Below are 19,147 nucleotides of genomic sequence, written 5' to 3' on the forward strand. Positions count from 1 at the left end.
ACTCAAAATCTATGCTGGTTTACCATAAGGATTTGACATTTATTTGACTGAATAATGTTAATCTTCTACTAATATGAGACTGCTGTTATAAGGTATTACAGGATAAACCCAGGCCATTTTATTTTGAAAATATATCTACTGATTTTCCCCTGGGAATGTTCTGTTCCTGGGAGATACAAATTTAATGTTGGACTTGCCCAAGTCTAGGTGGTACTAGACCACAAAATACGGAGCAAGGAGTTTGTTTTTCATTTTCATAAAAATATACTATTCACTACTAAAATATCAGATGATACACAATCAGAAAAAAGTCCACCTATTTTTGAAATTACCAGTGTCAGATTCTGTAGTATCTCTATACAAGGTTCATTGCAATAACAAGGATCTTAAATATACAACAGAGGTAATTAACCTCAAATTTCTATGTGCACATTTATAAAAGACTGCTTTAATGTGAGAAGAAGGAAGAGAGAAAAGATCACAGTTGAAACAAAAAGAGAAAAATTTTCTTTTGTTAGCAGTCTGGCCTACTACAAAGCAAGTACAGACCACAGCAATAATGAAAACTAACCAATAATCTTAGCTATAAGTGAATTAGCTGAATGCTCAGATTTATAGTATTTCAATAAGTCTGCTTTAATTGCTTATTTTCTATCTCTTTCCATTGTAAGACAAACAAAGATGCCACTAAGGCTGCATCTCCCATGATAAGGCAATCAGAACATGAACTGCAATTACAGTAATACTTTGCATAAAGGCTTCCTTTATTAATCCAAAAGAGCTCTATTTCAAAACCCACTATTGCCATTCTCAATAGTGCAAAAATTCTGGATTCTTTGTGCCTGAACTCCAAGCAACTCAACCGGGCTTCCTCTCTGTAGAGAGCCTTTATTTGTTCCATTTCCAAGGATAAAAAAGGCACAGTACAGTGGCACCACTGCATGTCCAGCAGTTCAACAACATCAGGTTCTTCCTGCTGCTCCTCTGGACTGCTGCCCATGTCAGAGATCAGCACCACGTCGTGCACACACACAGGATGTAGGTACAACCCAGACACCTGTGTTTGTAAAGCCTCCTACTAATCATTCCTGTGCTGATATATATTAACATAAAGTAGGTGATTAATGCGTTAGCAGTCAACAGCCCTGCTAGCGTGGTTACCTCTCAGGTAGATACTGTTTACTCAAGAATTTTATTGTAATTTCTCTTGGCAAAAAACATTCCACAAAGAACAAATATATATTCCATCTTTTAAGTGAATTATTTTCCTCAGTCTTCATGAAACAAAACCCAAACAATCCCCCAGATTTAGTGTGTAAGACATGACAATTCAACAGATAGACCTGTATTAGCAAGGACTCTGACACAGGTCCTTGAACATCAAATTTAGCAACCGGGAGGAACTGTGGTTTTTAAAAATCTTCAGCAGAAGACTGGCCAGGGCAGAATCAAGGATTTTGTACATTTGAAAGACTTCTTACTTAGTTCTGGTTAACTGCTCAACGGCTGGAAGAGGCTACAAGCATCTTGCACTATTACTGGGGAGAGATCCCGATCTGAGCTGCCCTTAAAACACCCCTCTGTGCACAGGAGGGCAGATATCCTTAACTCTGGCTATACAAGCAACTGCAGCTAACACAAAAGTCTTCAAGAGCCATCATTTTAAGGGATTCAAATGACACTCTGTTGTCCTCCAGCAATCTTATATAACTGGTGAATGTTTGGCACATGAAAGGAGGCATCTTCAGATCAAGAGCTGTTCACTGGTGTCTTTCACAAGAAGGACAGGTGGTTGTCCCTACAGAGAGACTTCTGCCCTTGACTTTTTACATTTCTGATATAAAGTTGCTTTTGCTTGGTCTCTTGCTCTTCCAGGCAATCAGGAAAGAGCAGAAATAAAACTGCGTTGAAGGGAATACTTTAAGTTGTGCTGCTGAGAACAGAAACTAGGCCAGAGGAGATTTCAGTGTTGCTGTCAAGTGGGGTTTCCACCTATAAAGAACAAAGCAAAAAAAATCACTACTGAAAAAGACTTTGTAAAAACATTTAGGGAAAACCTGTAGCTCAGTCTTCAGACAGACATGTCTCAATTTCAGAGAGGTCTGCAAAAGAGGAAGAATTCATTTGTGCAAAGGACTTCAGGGACCCAGAGATTTTTATTGGGCCATGGAAACTTCAGGCTGTGTGTCAGCACTCCAAATCCTCCCCATCAGATCAATAAAGCCTGAAGTCACTACGTCTGGTAACTCCTGTCTTCCAGGAAATGAGCGTGTGAGTTTTATGCCAATTGTTAAAAGGCAGGTGTTCACAGCACCAAAATCAATTGTAAAGGGAGCACTTCAGAGATTCTTGTTGGCAGTCTCAGGAGAAAGCAGGAATAAAAGGTCAAGCACTGGATTTCTCTTGCATTCACACACTGATTCTGTCTGAACTCCCCTTACTGAACACCTTTTCAACACAATGTTAATTTTTAAACAGTACCTTTCCCTGGCAATTGAATTAACTGGGAATTTGTCACTACAGTCAATTCAGATTAATGCACAAAGTGAATTTAGAGTTGAGCTAACTATCCCTTATTTAACCTTTGCCTGAATGTTTTTATTCTCCACCAAGACAGTCCAATTCCAAAGCTTTGAAGTGACTCAGAACTGGGCTAAAGGTATGTGCAGTGGGGAAATCAAGCAGAAATGGTTAAACTGAAGTAAATTTTAAGCATGTGAACAATGTGGTTTTACTTAGACTACAGCTTTTTCCAACAACATAGCCACCTCTTCTTTGACACTGGGAAGAAAAGTACAGCCAGTGCTTTATCCAGGGCAGTACATTTACACTGTGAAGCTACATCTGTTCAAGAACTCCTGGCACCAAGAAATTCCATACTGCCCAAGCCAGTTGGCATAAAGATGGAGTGTATTCCCTCAAGGTGAGATTACAGCTCAGTGTGCTATTCAGAAAAATAGGTCAGAAAATAAAACTTCCTTTTCCAAGTGGGCTCATTTGCCCTTTCTCACAAGAATGCTAGAAAAAGACAAAAATGAATGATATCCCAAAAACATCCTCTTTACACAGCTTTGAAAGCAAATGCCAGTTGCAGTCTTCAGGGGACAAGTGCTACTGCTGCAGTACATCTGGTAATTAGTCTATAAGGGTTTCTGTTAATGACAGGAGTGAAAACTAACTATTGCAGTAGAAGTAATACTGGCTGAAGACAGAACTGCTGCTTTGTTCAGTCTCCCAGCGGTGCCCAGTGGACCTGTGCTGGCAGGAATGTGATGCTGGAGTTGGTAGAGCAGAAGTCACTCAATTTTCCTGAAGGTGGTTTACTCAAAGCACTTTATGCTTTTTTTGAACATTTGCAACCTTTAACTGTCCCACAGTATCTCACACAGGGCACATCCCTCACTGTTTCAATCCAGAGATGCTCTGTAACCAGGAATGCATCTAGAGATCAACACAAGTTCTCTGGGAAAACAACACAATATCCTTGAAATTAATTACAGAATGGCAAGGGGATTTAATCTTATTGAGATTTTATATAAAACAGCATTTAGCCCTGGCACTCACATTCTACACCTAATAAACTAAATAAAAATTCAAATCAGCCAGAGAAACAGCTACAACAAGCACTTTCATAAAGTCCACAATGACAAATGCCAATCTCCTATTTGCTGACCAAGCACAGCAGAGGAACAAGCCAGACTTTTCCTAGCATTAGCTTAAATGGTTCCTTGGATATACAGTCCCTGTGGATACTATTGGCCTGAATGTCACTGGAGCTACAAATCCTTCAATTTTGCTTGTTGTTTTTTTAACATGGACTATGTCTGCATGAGAAGTGGGCATGCTTTAGCCTTGCAAACTGTAAAACCCTCACAGCCAGAAGAGCTGACTGAACAAGAAGAGCATCCTCTCTGCCAGTTACCCTGTTTTTCCAGGCACAAATGGGCAGAAAATGATTATGAACACCCTCAATGCCAAGCTGAGGGAGTCAGTAAGGATGTGAATGCTAAGGTGGATGTCAGTGGCCCTCTAGACTCTCAGAGGACAAGATCAAAGTGAGAATCAGATATAATTATTTAATACATAAAAGAAAGAAAACTAATGGATCTGAGACACCAAAGTGGCTTTATCTCTGGAGTACTATGCAGGCAGGATCACATGCTGCAAATACAGACCAAACAATTTTTGGTTTTCCACTTAAAACTGACAGGACTACGATTATTCAAGGAAAACAAGTTCATTATCTTGTCTCTTCTGAGGAAGAGAGGAAAACTTAGAGCATACAGACCAAGTGGAGAATGAAAGCAAAATGAAAATACAGTCAGGAGGGAATGATTGGCAGTTGCAAGAGGAAACTAATCTTGTAAATGGACCAGAGGCTGCTCAAAGTGAATGCAAAGAGGAGGAATAAATGAGAATTTATGCAGATTGAAGAAGAACTCTCAAAATAAAAGGACTCCATATCAGAACCACTGTGCTTTTTTAAGAATCTCAAGAATATGACAGTGTTTCAATTGGCAGTGTGGACTAGTGATTTGACAATTTAACCATCCCAACATTTTACACAGCGTTCAACAGTATGGCAGACTGAATAGACAGAGAGCTGTCTGGAAAAGCACAGCAGCAAAACACAGAAAGTACAAGGAAACAATTCAGTTCCAAACCAGTTTAAGAGGAGGCAAAATACCTCTTCTCCAAAATTACTTTGATCAACCTCTACAGCTCCAGTAACATGACCTACACTGATATGAACCTCTGAGCATGTCACCAGGATCACCATGATCTGAAAGACAGAGGGTCTGTGCCCAAACCAGCTGCTTTAGCATGCATTGGAATTCAGGAAAAAAACCCACAAAACCCCCAGCATTATTGTGGAGACAGAGTAATGAAACTTCCACTGAAATGGCAAAAAAGGCAATGACCTCTATTACTCTACTCTGCTTCCAACCAGGTCTTATAGCTTTTACTGTCTAATATAATCTAGAGTTATGTTTATACTAAGGTTTAAATTTTATTATTTTAACATGCTTGTTACTGTATGTTAAATTTTCAGAATACATTAAATCAGATTTTTGCAGTTTCAATAAAAATATATTAATATATTTTTCAGTTAAAGCAATGGAATATCTTATTTCAGCTGTGAAAAAGAACAGTATGGATAAATACAATCAGCTGTAATTCACAAGCTGGTTCTTTCAATATAAGTATTAATAATAAGAAAATATTTACTTATTGGAAAGCTAGACTTACAGAGGATACATAGGTTTGTAAAATATTATTTTGGTGTTTCAAAGGGTGGACTTCATAAGCATTCATGTTAAGGTCAATGCCAATGTGGAGAAGTTAGACACAAAAAGCTGAAAAGCTGCCATTATCTGTACCCTTTACAGGTGTGCCTACATTAAAATATAGTCCTTTTTTATTTGAATTTGCACCTTTCCAAACATTCTACTGCCTCATGCACTGCATTTACTATTTCAGAACTGGCAACACTAGGAATGATGTAGACAATGTTACTAAGCAGGAAAACAAAGTACTGTTTTATCAATGCAAACAAATGCAAGACACCATCATGAACTGTGAAACATTTTCAGCTGGCCACTGGCAGGGCTGTAGAGGAAGAGAACCTTAAACAGAGCAGTATGGCTGGGGGATCAGCAGTAGAGGTTTGTACTACAGCTGCCTGGTTAATGCCTCCCCTCTAATTTGTGTAGATGGGGAGAAGGTGGTCATGGAGGGATTGCCAGTGGTGAGAGGAAAATAACTTATTCTAGTGGTAGAATGGAAGATGCTTGGAAATCCAGGGAACCAGTGCTTCTTCCTTCCTGTGGAGCTAACCCTTCAGGTCAGTGTGGTAGCAGTATAATGCAGTTCCCTTTGAAGGAATTACAGGGAGAAGCACAAAGAAGAATTCCTTTCTGTAGCTGTTTAAATACTGTGTTTTAATGGCAACAATACAACTGTAATGATGCCTGGTGGATTAATGAGGGTTCCATAAATGAACAGCCCTAACGGGATTGAGAAATTTACTGGCTTCTCTGTGTCTTTCTGGAAAGAGTATTTAAAAACAACATGCATTTGTTCTCCAGGGCTGCATGGGGTTTTCAGCCAATGATTTCTTCTGTCTGGTTCATTGAGAGCTGCACAGAATAGAGCCTCTAATGGCACTTGCTGCATGGTTCCAGACCCTGTTTGTGACCTTGCCTGGTGACTAGGCAGTAACTGTTCACATAGCACAGTAATGCTAAAGATTTCTTGCACAGGTCAAGGGCAAAGAGAAAATTACTACCGTACTGAGGTTATCTCAAATGCATTTATCTTAAAAGAAATTATGTGACCACAGACTTACTAATTTGAAGCTAAAATGCTCAACTAATAATGGTAAGCTAGGTTTTTAGAACTGGTGCTGGATAGCTAAACACAGTGTGTGTGAAGCCTCCTCAGGTAAGGTGGTGCTGAGTGCAGAACACAGCAAGAGGCTGCATTGACTTCATCTGATCTGAGGCTGTGGCCTAACATCCAACAGCAGCAGTGCCTGGAGAGGACTCTGCTTACAGCCCTCCCCAGCTGCTTCTTACTTTCTCCCTCAAGTTGAACAGCTGAGTTGTTGGTAAAACTGCCAACAAGCACAGGTTCTGCTCCTCAGCCTGTTGCTGAAGCTGTTTAAACCAGCATGCAGGAGGCTGTAGGGCTCATCTGAGCAGCCTGGCTAGTGACTGAAAATGAGGCAACAAGCAGCTGGGGATGGTAACCCATGCCCTGTACAGCTGCTGTGACAGAGCATGGAGCAGGAAGAATGCAGGAGCAGGTATTTTTGGATGTCCTCTTTGCTCAGAAGCAGGATGCCACTTCCTGGATTGAGCTGTTTTTAAATTATACTTTAAGGCTACTAAGGTTCAAGCAAAAAAAAAAAACAAACAGAAGGACTTTTCCCCTCTTTATTTCAGCTTCTGGGAAAGGAAGCAACTTTACTAGAGAAACAGTGAAATCTTAAGTTGGACTCTAACTGACAGGCCAGTAGTCTAATACACTAAAATCTTCTCAAAATAATTAAACTGGAAGTGAAATATCTGAATTTCCTTCAGATGATCCACCTGTGTTAAAGGCTGGTAGGTATTTCTGGTGCCCAGTTTCCAGATGGGTTGGTCTATTTCTCCACATGGCAGTACTTTAAGGGGACAGTGGTTGTTCCTCTACCTTCTCTCTCTGCAAAACTTCCTTCAAGAGCAGTTGAGGGTGTTGCAGAACTTCCTTAAGCAGAGTTAGAAACAGTTAATGCCAACACTTGAATCAAAACTGGGTCCCCCTTAGTGAGGATTTCTGTAAGAATTTTCCCATACATAAATTTTTTATTTAAAGTCATGCAAATAGCCAGCTTTTCCACTGCCTTCTGAAATACAATTTCCTTTGACCTTCCAAACCAAAGTGACTTGACATTAACTCTCTGCTTCCTCAGCAGGCTCTCCCTGATCAGAAGTTTCTGACACTTAAAACATCAGATGAACTCTTGATTCCAAGAATGTGTAGCCTTCCTTCTCAAAAGGCCTAAATTAGGTCATGCGAAGAGGAGGAAAGAGGCATGCAGGCAATCTGCTTTCAATGGTGAGTAAAGTGTATGATCTTCCCTGCTTTCTCCATAAAAACTGCTAAATATAATGCCCTGCACTCTCAATCTCTAATGGAATACTACTGCTCCTAGTTAGTTACTATCCTTTCAATACAGGATAAACTTAATAATATTCTTTTGTGCACTGCTTTCCCAAATGCTGTCTGAAAATAAAAAAAAAAAAACTTTCCTTCCTCCTTTTAACTAAACCTGCCATTCTTCCAGAAGAACGTTGCCTGAAATTCTAGTCATGAACATAATCAACTCAAAGGCTCACTCATGACTGAACTAATCTGATAATGTTTCCCTTAAGTCTCTCCTATACAAAACATTTCTGTCAAAATGAGAACTCTGTTCAGGAGAAATATGACAATGGAATCTCGAGTTCATAATCACAAATGAAAATCCTGGCTGTCAACTAGAATTTAGTGATGTGCACTTGAGATCTGGTTCCTAAGAGAACCTTGGTTGCTGTCAGGTGTCTTCTGGACAGAGCCTCCCAGTAGTCCTACTGCATCTGCTTGGGCGTGAGGCCAAATGGCTTTGGAAACCTCACAGTAATGCCCAAGGTGTGCATGGGGAGACTCCCTCAAACTGCTCGGGGAGTGATGCTGCACAGATGACAAACCTGCTTCTGTGCGTGCTCCTGATGTAGTCTCAGGACAAAAAGGCAGCGCTTGAGGAAAGCTTTTAATATTCTGTGCTTGCTACTGCAGTTTATTGCACATCTAGGATAAACATATGATGTGCTCCTTAAGATGTGAAAGCAACAGATGTACAAAATCACCTTTCATGTGCTTAAATAACTGAATTTTATAAACTCTGTGATACTAACACACAATAAAAAAAGGACAAAATTCAGTGTTGCCATGTGGACCTTAATAGATTATGATGTTTCTGCTTGTTCCCTGTACCTGGGAATGTAGCATACCTCCTACTTCTATACAAACATTGACTGCTAGATGTAAGCGAAGCACTGGTTTATCTTTAACAGAGACTGAGCTCAAATTTGAAGTTACCTTAACTTCCCAACTTAGAGAAATAGAAGCTTTTCTTACATAAATGTAAGATATGTAGTAGCCTGCTGTCTTACAAATTTCAAGTAAAATTTTGACTCAACATTGTTTCTGGGATCAGCCTAGATTCACAGATAAACATGTAAAAACAAGTCAAATCAGCTTCACACTATGGCTGCTTTAGCTAACAGAAAATTCTCTTTGCCAGAGACACAAGAACCACATCAGATATCTATTTCAAAAAACCCTCCTCTGAATAGTATATGTTTAATTTGAGGATTCTGGGATACCTCCCCTGCTTCTCTCTATCTGTGGAAGCTTGGCTTTTATCCTGTATGTTGGCTGTGAAAATGCTGGGGGGGGAGGGGGTGGGGGGAGAAGCTCTACCAGTTCTCACTTGATGGATTAAATTACTGTCTTCTGCTCTGTGGAAATTCAAACACTGTAACAACAGCTGAAGAATAAGGCACCAATGACTTCCAAGGATGCAAAGAGTAACTGATATCTTAATATGATACAAAGGGAAATAATTTTGCTAATGACAACTGCATTATTTTAAGTACTTCATTAGGTTGGCACTAAGCAAGCAATTAAAAAGACTGAAACCATAATTCCAGTAAAATGCTGGATGGGTAGGCTTTGAAGAGATCAAAGGATAAATCTTAGATATAAATTTGTAACTACAAAGTGCTAAAGTAATATTGCAGATTAAAAAGAAAAACCCGAACTCCAATGTCAACCTCTACTTTTAAGTTGATGCCAGATGTAGTCTCTGTAGCACCTGGCAACTCCTTTGTATCCTGTGATGCCCCTTCCACTGTCATGGGCACAATCCCCATTTCCAGCACTACATAGGGATTGCATTAAATCTGATAAGTAGACAATTGACTGTAGCTCAGATATCAAGTTAATGCAAATCACAGGTTAAGCACAGTTAAATATTTACACTTTTTTTCAATTAAAGTTAACAAGGGGAGGATATGAAGTTTTTGATGTTCACTCAGGAATCAGGCAGGTAAAATCAAACCTGGTAAAATTGTTCTTGCTTTATTTGCAGATGTGCCTCATGACTCAGTCATAAGAAATATGATGACTCTGTGTTTAGCATGCCAGAAGTAGAGATCATTGCATAGTGCAGAACTTCTGTCAGTGCTAGGAATAATTCTGATGTGGTAAAGGTACCTTGACTATCATGACATTGAACTACCAACTACAACCTGCCTAAAGCTTCTGTGTGAAACTCTGGTCTCTGAAACAAAGATCTCTCAATGCTTCTGGGGTGGGAATTTGTTCCAGTCAGACTAACTGGGAATGTGGACAACTCTTGCTTGTAAAGTATTTTAAGTTCTGCAGAAAGTTAAGAGGGTTCAAAAAACCAGAAATATGGATGAGGGACAAGGAACTCATGTTTTCCAGGGTGTTTTAAAATTGCATTAGAGCAAGCTACGTGCACGTTCTGCTTTGGGTCTCTAAAGAGTACATGTCCCAGCTTCTGGGAAGTCCTGTTCCATCTTTTGGCTAGCCAGTGTCTCCTTTTAACCCATTAAATTGATGGCTTTCTATTCCATAGCAAGGAGTCTAACAGAGTGAGATCTAAGGAAGTGGACAGAGGAAACCTCAAAACAAAGGGGAATCTTTAAGCCAGTTAAAGCTGCTACCTTGTTAGTTTTGTAAACACTGCAGCAGGTCAACATTTCAAATTAATAAGCTGCCAAACACCTACCAGCCTAACAATGAAATCGGAAACTTATTTCAATGTTGCTTCCAATTAGATTGCTCAACTTTGGAATGCTGCATCAAACTAGCTCAAAATTCCAGTGACTGTTCCAGGAATGATGGACAAGACTGTCATTGACTTCAGTGTGTACAGCACAGCAGGCTGAAGTTGGAAGTGGAAGTTTCCCTGTCTGCAGAGTATATAATAGATACTCCTAATGATTCTGGTATAACTGTATTTTCAATACATCTCTACCCACCTTTCAAAGAGAATAATTCTCTGCTAGAAAGACTTCCCAGGCAGAAAAGCAATAGTGAAAATAAAGCTGAAAAAAGCTCTGGGAGCTGGGAAGATGTTGCACAAGGAACTTTGAGGACTGTAGGAAAGTAGGCCAACCTTTGACGTAAGAAGTTTTACCTGCAAGTGTTGGAGTGCTTGAGCTGCAGGTGTATATTTACACTGACCACAAACGCAAGTTTCGTAACTCTGTAATTGTTCTGGAGTTAATACTGTCAGTTAATATTGTCTCTTCTTGCTTATGTTCACTGTATTACCTTGTTTCAGGAAACTTCTGAAGAATGGGCTACTACACAGCCTTAAAATTAAGTTAATGGAAAAATGTATCCTAAACTGATAAACAGCTACAGGTCAATTAAAACTACAGAGATTTTGATAAGACTTCTCTGTACAGAAGCAAATAAAAGGTGATATCTTGCTTGACTTGTAAGATTTAAAATAGAAAGCATATGTCCTTACACTGTGTTGAGTAGCAATACATGGAACTTTAACCATCCTATGAGAATCAACCAACTCATTTGGGTTTTCTCTTCCTTGCTGTTCTGACTGAAACCTCACAGAAAGAACTGCTTAAAGAAGTTAGACTGTGGTCCCTCAAAAGTTGGACGTGAATCTGCTGTTGCAAACCATGACTGGATATTTCTAATCTACAGCATGGATGCTTTCCAAATGCTGCCAAAACAAACTAAACAGGGTAACTATCTATAGAGTCCTTATTCTAGCACATTTTGGAAAAATAATTCTGTGCTAGTTCATCTCAGAACAAAGGTCAAGAGGCAACCCACCCATTGTTAAGGGAGTTGTTGAGGGGGAGCCATCAAAATAAAACACTCCTGAACTTTAACTGTTGGGGAAGTACATCACTTTCTTTTGATAAATCATGCTAAATAAATGCATGTAATAGTACACACTGAAGATAAAATGACAGAACAAGATCTGAAGAATGTGTGGAAAGGGTAAGTAAGGGTCAAGTAAAATGCCCTTCTGTAGCTTGACAGAATAACTCTCCCATCTTCCAGAGGGGAAAAAAAAAGGCATAATCTAATTTAATGCATTTGAGATCACAGGACCAGATGTGCATAAATACTTGCAAAAATAAGACTTGGCTAATGCTTCACACAAATGAATCTTCAGTTACCAACTGGATTGATGTTGTTTGTAGCCAAACAAGTGCATTTTCATAGCTACCTGTAGTTATTACATTGGGTGTAACAACTGCTGTTCAGACAAGTGCCTTCAGAACAGTTTGTTGATAAACACACAAGCTCTATTAGCAAATATTGTCCCTGAACAAGTGACAAGCTCTCTTAGTTGTCTGCTTTCAAAATTTTTCTGCACCGTATTTATTGGACTGTTAGTAATATTAACTGGTGCCACAAAAATTCTTAGCATAAGTGTAGTAATATATAATATTCTAATTTTCCTGCAAGCATCAAATATATTTCCAGAGGTTTTAATATTTTTAAAATAACAAAATCCATGAGAAGAAGGAATAAATGTTCCTGGCTTGGATTTTGGGACATTAGTCACTACATGTTTCTGCACTAGTGTCATAGAGGAAGGAAAACCTATCTTTGCATTGAAATTAGAGGGTGGATTTAGGCTATAATTTAATTTCCACATACCCCAATCATCCAGCGTGCCCCAATGAGTTGGAAAGCTTGTAATTAACCCCTTCTCAGGAACCACAAGGAAACAGAATTGTTTGAGGAAACTCTGATTACTCAATGTGAACTGGACTTCCAGCTTAAGTGTCTGCTGTCATGTTAAAATTAGGGATTATTTTGGAAGCCTGCTTCCTCAGTGATGCTTTTGGCCCTAGCAACTCTTCTTCTCTCCCAAGGAATCCCTCACACACTGCCCCTGGGTGCAATGCCATGCTCCTCTCTTGTGCCAAAAGCAAGTTTCAGTTTGAAGTGCCAAAGTTGCTTGAGTTGGTGAAGCTGAACTCCTTCCCATGTGGGAGCAGAGGACAAAGTTTTCAGATACTCAAAGTATAAACTGAACAGTTTTTCAGAACACGTTTCTCTCTTCCTTTCTATTAATTAAATGAGTACATGCAGCAATAGGGTGGCTGGAAGATAAAGCATCTCTAAACTGCAATTATCTCTGGAACAGATGCCTGCCCTTGGACAAGGGAAGGGAAGTCTGAGCTGATGTCTCCCTTGCAGGGAGCATGGCCACAGCTGGGCATGAGCAGTTTCCTGTGGGGATGGTGTGGTGTCTCAAGGCTTCCCCACAAATGAGGAATGTCTGCTCAGCCTCTCTTCTGGCTTACTAAAGGCAACATAGATGTTTCTCAACTATTTCAACTTGCTAAAAGTTTCAGTTATGAAATGTTTCTCCAAACTTTCCTGTTTGTCAGACTTTGCACTACACAGCCCCTGTGGCAGCTCCCCAGATTTTAACTTAAACTGTCCTGCCAGAAGTATTTTTTTTTTTGCAAGGACAAACAAAGGAAGACTAGACTTGAGATGCTTCAACACAGACTGCAGAGTGCTTCTAATAAAACTTCTTATCCATGCTATGGCTGCTTGAGATCATAATTTGTTGTCTGACATCCTTCCTCTCAAAGAGCAAAATGCATTTTCTCTTTAAGACGGCAAACAACAAAAAGTATTATTTCATTCAGAGTTGGGCAAAGGCCTTTATGTAAATTCTGCTATCCAATAAATACTATGTACAAACACATGCAAAAAGCACTTAAAAGTTTTCTCCCTAGGCTTAACTTCCAAAGCACTCCTCACTTCTACCAACAGCTTAGTCTGGTCTTGTGAGAAGTTTATTCTTCTGATTGCCAGCAGAAAAGATTTTTAGTTTATTTTTTGACAGCTAAAATTCCACATCTTCATAAATACAAAGAACTGTCAATAGTGCCAGTGCAGAAGCAAAGGAACCAGATGAAGTACTAACAGCTGGAGGAGACTGCAATGATAAAAAGTTAAGAAAAGCATCGGCTTATAGTTTAATAAAAGCTATCTGTCTAAATCTAACCTAAAAAATCACATCCTGCTACAGCTGGCATAGAGATTATGAACATCTCACAGAACAAAAAACCCCACCACCCTGTTTAGAAATAACAGGCTTCGATCAAGAGGATATTTCCTTCACTTCTGTCCTTTTTATTGTAAAAAAAAAGAACCAACTTATAACAATATTCTGATGTCTAAAGATCAAGATAGCAATCTTGCATTTGCCTTCTAAGCTGAGAAGAATTTACTTCAGTAAAATATTCCACATGTAAAATAAAGCTACAATATTTCTCACACCTTTAGTTTGAACATGGGCCTTTAGGTCAAGCCTTTCTCTGCTTTGCTGAAATCCTGGGTTGGAAGGTGCACAAAGGCACTTGCCTCTGTTCCAAGCTCAGCTCTATCTCATTTCATCAGCTTTAAATTCACATCCAGGTACCACAGGCATAAAATCAGAACGCTTTTTGAAAGCCACAACATGAAAAGTTTTTAAACGAGCTGCACAGAAAGGCATTTACACGCAGAATACGTCAGCAATAAAAGACACCGCACGACCAACACATGTGCCAGTACCTCACGGCATGACAAGGAACGAGGTGCTTGGGTGCTCCTGCACCTGATGACCAGGTATCTCCCTTCCGAGCAGAGGTGCTGAAGGGCAGGCCGGAGGGAAAGGGGTCAGATCCAGGCGCAGAGCTACTTCACCTGCCCTCCGTAAGCTGTCCTCGCTGCGGGCGGGGGGCTCCGGCTGCCCGGGGCCGCCGCCGCCGCCCAGCCCCTCTCGGCGCCGGGCAGGGGCCGAGGGGCGGCGGTCGCCCACCGGCTCAGGACTTTGGGCGCGGGGACCCCTCACCCGCGGCACCGCAGGCAGGGACGGGACCCCGGCATCGCGAGGCCTCCTTCCCCGCCCCCCCGGCCCGGCCGGCCCAGGGCCGGTCCCAGCCCCGAGGGACCCTCCCGTCACCGCCGGAGCGCGGACGCCATTGAGAACCGCGTTGCCATGGCAACCTCCCTCCCGCCCCAGGGGCCTCGCCACAGCGGGGCGGCGATCCCCGCGCCCCCCGCGGCGCCTCGCGGCCCCCGCGCACGGAGGATACAGCTTGAAGCCGCGGAGGATCTCCTTGGCCCGCTCGTCCGTGGCCGACATGGTCCTGCCGCGCCGCGGGCGGGCGGACGGGGCTGGGCCGGGCCTGGCGGGAGCGCGGCGGTGACAGCGGAGCCTCGGGACCCCCCGCCCCTCCCTCCCGCGCACCCGCCACTGCCCGGCGCAACCAACCCCAGCGGCCGCCCGCCGCCGTGCCGACCAATCAGCTGCTGCCGTCCCCTCTTAGCCCCGCCTTCTGGCGCAGGAATGACAGCGCTCCTGACCAATCAGGCGGCGCTCTTCTATTCAAGGGTGGGTGCGCGGCGGTCGCGGGGCCGCTGTGGTTGGGCCTGACGTGGCCGCGGTGGCGGCGCCGCAGGGTGACCGGGCAGGGCTGCGGGCGGTCCCCGCGCCCGGGAGGCCTCAGCGGGAGCAGTCGAGGGGGCCAGAAGCCTCCCCGGGCCCAGCCAGCGGCGGCCGAACGGCCCCGAGCCGCCGGAGCTTGGCTGGCGCTTCTCCCCAGGCAGCGGCTCCCCGAGGTTTCGTCTTTGGGGCTGCTCGGCGGAGCTCCACCCGGAGCAGCTTCTGCTGGAGACCTTCAAAACCCACCTGCACGAGTTCTGTGTCATCTGCTCCAAGTGACCCTGCCTTGGCAGGGAGTTGGACTGGATGGTCGCCAGAGGTCCTTCCCAAACCCAACAGCTCTGTGATTCTGCGTGTCCCGAGGCCGGAGCCAACGGGACCAGCATTGTGGAGAAGGTTTAAGATAAAGAGTGCTACCCCCTGGAACAAAGGCAGCCTTCTTTGTGCTGCAGAAATTTGAATCACAGATCAGCTTGAGTTGAAAGGGACTTTAAAGACCATCCAGGCTGGCCTTGAACACATCCAGGGATGGGGCATCCACAGTTTTGCCAGGCAACCTGTGTCAGTGCCTCAGCACCCTCACAGGAAATAATTTCATCCTTACATCTAATCTAAATCTGCCTTCTGTCATTTTGAAGCCATTCCTCTTGTTCTATCCCTAGAATTGTATTGCCTTGTAAAAAGTCCCTCTCCAGCTTTCTTGTAGGACCCCTTCAGGTACAGAAAGTCCTGAATAATGTCACCCTGGAACCTTCTCCAGGCTGAATAACGCAAATTCTTCCAGCCTTTCCTCGGAGAAGAGGTGCTTTAGCCTTCTAATCGTCTTCATGGCTTTTATGTTTGTGTAGCAGAGTTGATTGTGGGGGGAAAAGTCTCAGTATTGTTAGCACATCCCAGAAGCCAGGCTGCTCTTTTACATGAGCTAATTAATTAACCCCTCTCTTAACAATCTGAGTGCAACTGATAAAAGCATTAAGTCGTGGTAAAAATAAAGCCAGCAGTTGTAACCCAGTCCTCAGATGAGGAGCAGTGAACAGTCAGGGTGCCATCAATACACTCACGCATGGCTCTGCTTGCCTCCAAATCGCCCGCTGTACAAAAGTGGAGACTGATTGTTAATAAAGGCTGCATTTAATGCATAAGGGCAAGGCCACTGTCAGTACAACTGACAAAATATCTTAAAAATAGGCAGCATTTATTTTCCTGATGTATATGAGCCATGCTCAATTTCCCACCATCAGTTTAAGTGTATGAAGGGGTCATTCTGAGTGTGGGCAGAATGCCAGGAGTGAGCTGTGCAGATATATATTTTATTAAGAGTCCATCCTGGATTTTAGCTAGGCTGTGGAATTGCATGCTGTCTAAAGAAGAGAAAAGACTGATAAGGAGAAAAGGCAAGCAAGACAAAAGCAGACCTGGAAAAGGCAGAAACAAATGGTTGCATGTAGGAAATGAGCCTGCTAGGTGGAAGTTGGACATTCTGGTTCAGACAAGTCGTAAGAAACTCAATCCTGTCTCCATTCAGGCTCCTCAGAGATTAAGGAGCCAGAGACCAAATAAATCTCATAGAAGGGAACTCTTGCAGCTTTGAAGGGCTTCTCTAGCACAGGGGTAGAGATGTTTGTGGAGTTTCAAGTTGGAGCCTTTGCATTTCCTGGCCAAGTCTCAGAATTCACAAAGTCCTCTTGCTGTGCAGGGAGGCACAAGCCTCTCATTCATGAATTTCTGAAAATCACAGAAGAGCTCATAGCTGAAATGTGAAGCTCTTGTGCAGGGCCAGGCAGCAGTGGAACACGTGACAGCACAACTCAGAGTGACAAAAACCCTGGGATCTCTCAAAGGCCTTGGGCTGCATTAACACAAACAGCACTCTTGAGCACATCTTCTTAAAAATCTCCTTGCAAGAAAGTTGCTGCAAATCCCTCTATCCTTTGGTGACACTTGGAACTGAAAGCTTTTCCTTCACTTCACTGGCAGGTGTGGCAGCTTCTGAGCTACCACTGCAGGCAAGAAGATGCCTCCAGCCTGTTTTCTGCTTCTCCAGGTGCAGGTGAAGGAGCTGGTGTTTCTGCAGAGCAGCATAACTGGGGGATAGTTTAGTAAACCAGGGCTTCATCCCACCCCACACTTGATGGAAGAGGTTGTACAACTACCCAGACATCACTCCTTGCCTGGCTGAGATGAGAGTCCAGCAAGCAGCTTACTCCCTGGATCCTGGGAAATACAGAGAGTTTGGAAACTTTTCAGTAGGGCCTGGGAGCTCGTCTCCATCATGCTCTGGAGGTGTGTGCTGGCAGCTGCAGGGAATGAGGATAAATGCATGGAAGCACACACAGGTGAGTAATGAAATATAAGGAAAAAAATAAGAAACACAAAAGTGTTTTCACTGTTGGCCCTCTCCTTGGTGACGTCAGGTGTCCTCAAAGTCTGGGGGTCCAGGACCCCACTGCTTGGGGACATTACTGTGGCAATGCAGGGAAATAAGGTGAATTATGTGCTGCCTTAAAGGGACCTGGACTGCAGAGTCACAAGGGGAAGAGGTGGGGTGAGCCAAGAGATAATGCCAACATTAAAAGATAAAATGGATTAACATATCCTGGCACACAGAGAGCTGCGTGGGTGGAGCAAGAGGTTGCAATAGCTGTTTAAAAGGGAATGAGACAGCTGGACATACACATATTTTTTTCCTCTTAAAAACAAAAATCCATCCCAAAAGCTGAGCTTAGCTGACTCTGTCCTCCAAAGTCCAGGTCAGCCAGCCAGGCTGGCTGTCAACAGTTGGGAGGTATCAGGACAGAGACTCCTGGCTGACCTACATGGGGCTAACAGATGATTTTTAGCCACAGGCTCTAGCAAAAGGTTGCAGAATCCATGGAAAATAGCTCACAATAATATATTTCCATTTCTATTTCAGCCTGGAATTCGAGCTTTAGCAAGTGTTGGGAAAAAGGAGGCCACACACTGCTTGTCCAAGGCAACTGTTCCAGCATGTCTGCAGGATGACAGGAACTGTGGGGAAGGGCCTGGTTAGGATGTGATTAAAGAGGTAATTCTCCCTCCCTGTGCAGATGAGGGCTAAGTGTGGCTTAAGTAAATTACTGACTGGCTTGTTATAGCCCTGGCTGAGTTCCCTTGTTGTGCAGGGTCTGGTTTTTTACATCCAATTTGCTGTGAAGCCCAGAGTGTCACAACAGCATTCCAACACCTGCATCTCTGCACTTGTCTGACACTCCTTCTCTGATGCATGATGGGACCCCAGGGCCCTGGCTCTGAGACACAGGCTAAGCCCCATCAGTTTCCCTAATAGTTTCTGATGTTCATTCCTTGAAAGCTCCCCCCTTCCTGGTCCATGATTTGATCTTCAGAGACTTGCTGACTGAAAGCCAGAAGCACTTTGCTCTCAGCTGAAGGATTTTTAACAGAGGCACATTTAGTTCACAACATGGCATGGATGAGCCTACAAACTTTGGGGAGGTTAACAATCCCCAATTCCCTCTTGTTTCTACCCTCATTCTGATACCCCTTCAAGCATCTTTTGGCTCCTGATCTATGCCCTGGGGAGGATCTTAACCCTTCCAGTTCCCTCCCTGCTCCCCTATGTCACAGCCAGAGCTCTGCCCTTTGATTTATCATTTGTATGGACCATTTTTCTATGGAGTTCAAAATCAGTTCTATCTTCACTCCATCTCTTGCTATTTCCCAGGAGGACTGGCCTGAGAGGCTCAGCTGGTAGAATCACCAAATATCCTGAATGGGAAGGGACTCATAGGGATCATTGAGCCTAATTCCTGTCCTTGCACAGCACAGTCCCAAGAATCCCACCCTGTGCCTGAGAGTGTTGTTCAAACACTCCTTGAGCTCTGCCAGGTTTGGAGCTGTGATCACTTCCCTGGGGAGTCGGTGCAAATGCTCCGTGCAACCATTCAATCTAATAATGGCCCCACTTCTAATAACGAAGTGGCCTTACAACAGCAGCCCTTTGCACGGGTTATTTTGGGGTGCAAACCGCCGTGATGCTGCCACAGGATTTCATATCCCCTAAAAGAGGCAGGAATTTTACTTGCTTATACTGGACAGCTGCTGGGAGCCAGC

At 43.1% G+C, this 19,147-nt stretch overlaps 1 protein-coding gene across 1 annotated transcript in view; it reads right to left on the bottom strand.

Annotated features, from left to right (window-relative positions):
• PDE6D (phosphodiesterase 6D) overlaps positions 1–14,848 on the bottom strand; it is a 34,316-nt gene extending 19,468 nt beyond the window's left edge. Inside the window, exon 1 of the mRNA XM_021544305.3 lies at positions 14,706–14,848. Coding sequence (XP_021399980.1) covers positions 14,706–14,755 — 50 coding nt within the window. The 5' untranslated portion in view covers positions 14,756–14,848. The remainder of the gene's footprint in view (positions 1–14,705) is intronic.
• Between the last annotated feature and the right edge of the window lie 4,299 nt (positions 14,849–19,147).

The sequence above is a fragment of the Lonchura striata genome, chromosome 10 (assembly GCF_046129695.1).
Source record: "Lonchura striata isolate bLonStr1 chromosome 10, bLonStr1.mat, whole genome shotgun sequence".
In the NCBI taxonomy this organism is placed as follows: Eukaryota; Metazoa; Chordata; class Aves; order Passeriformes; family Estrildidae; genus Lonchura; species Lonchura striata.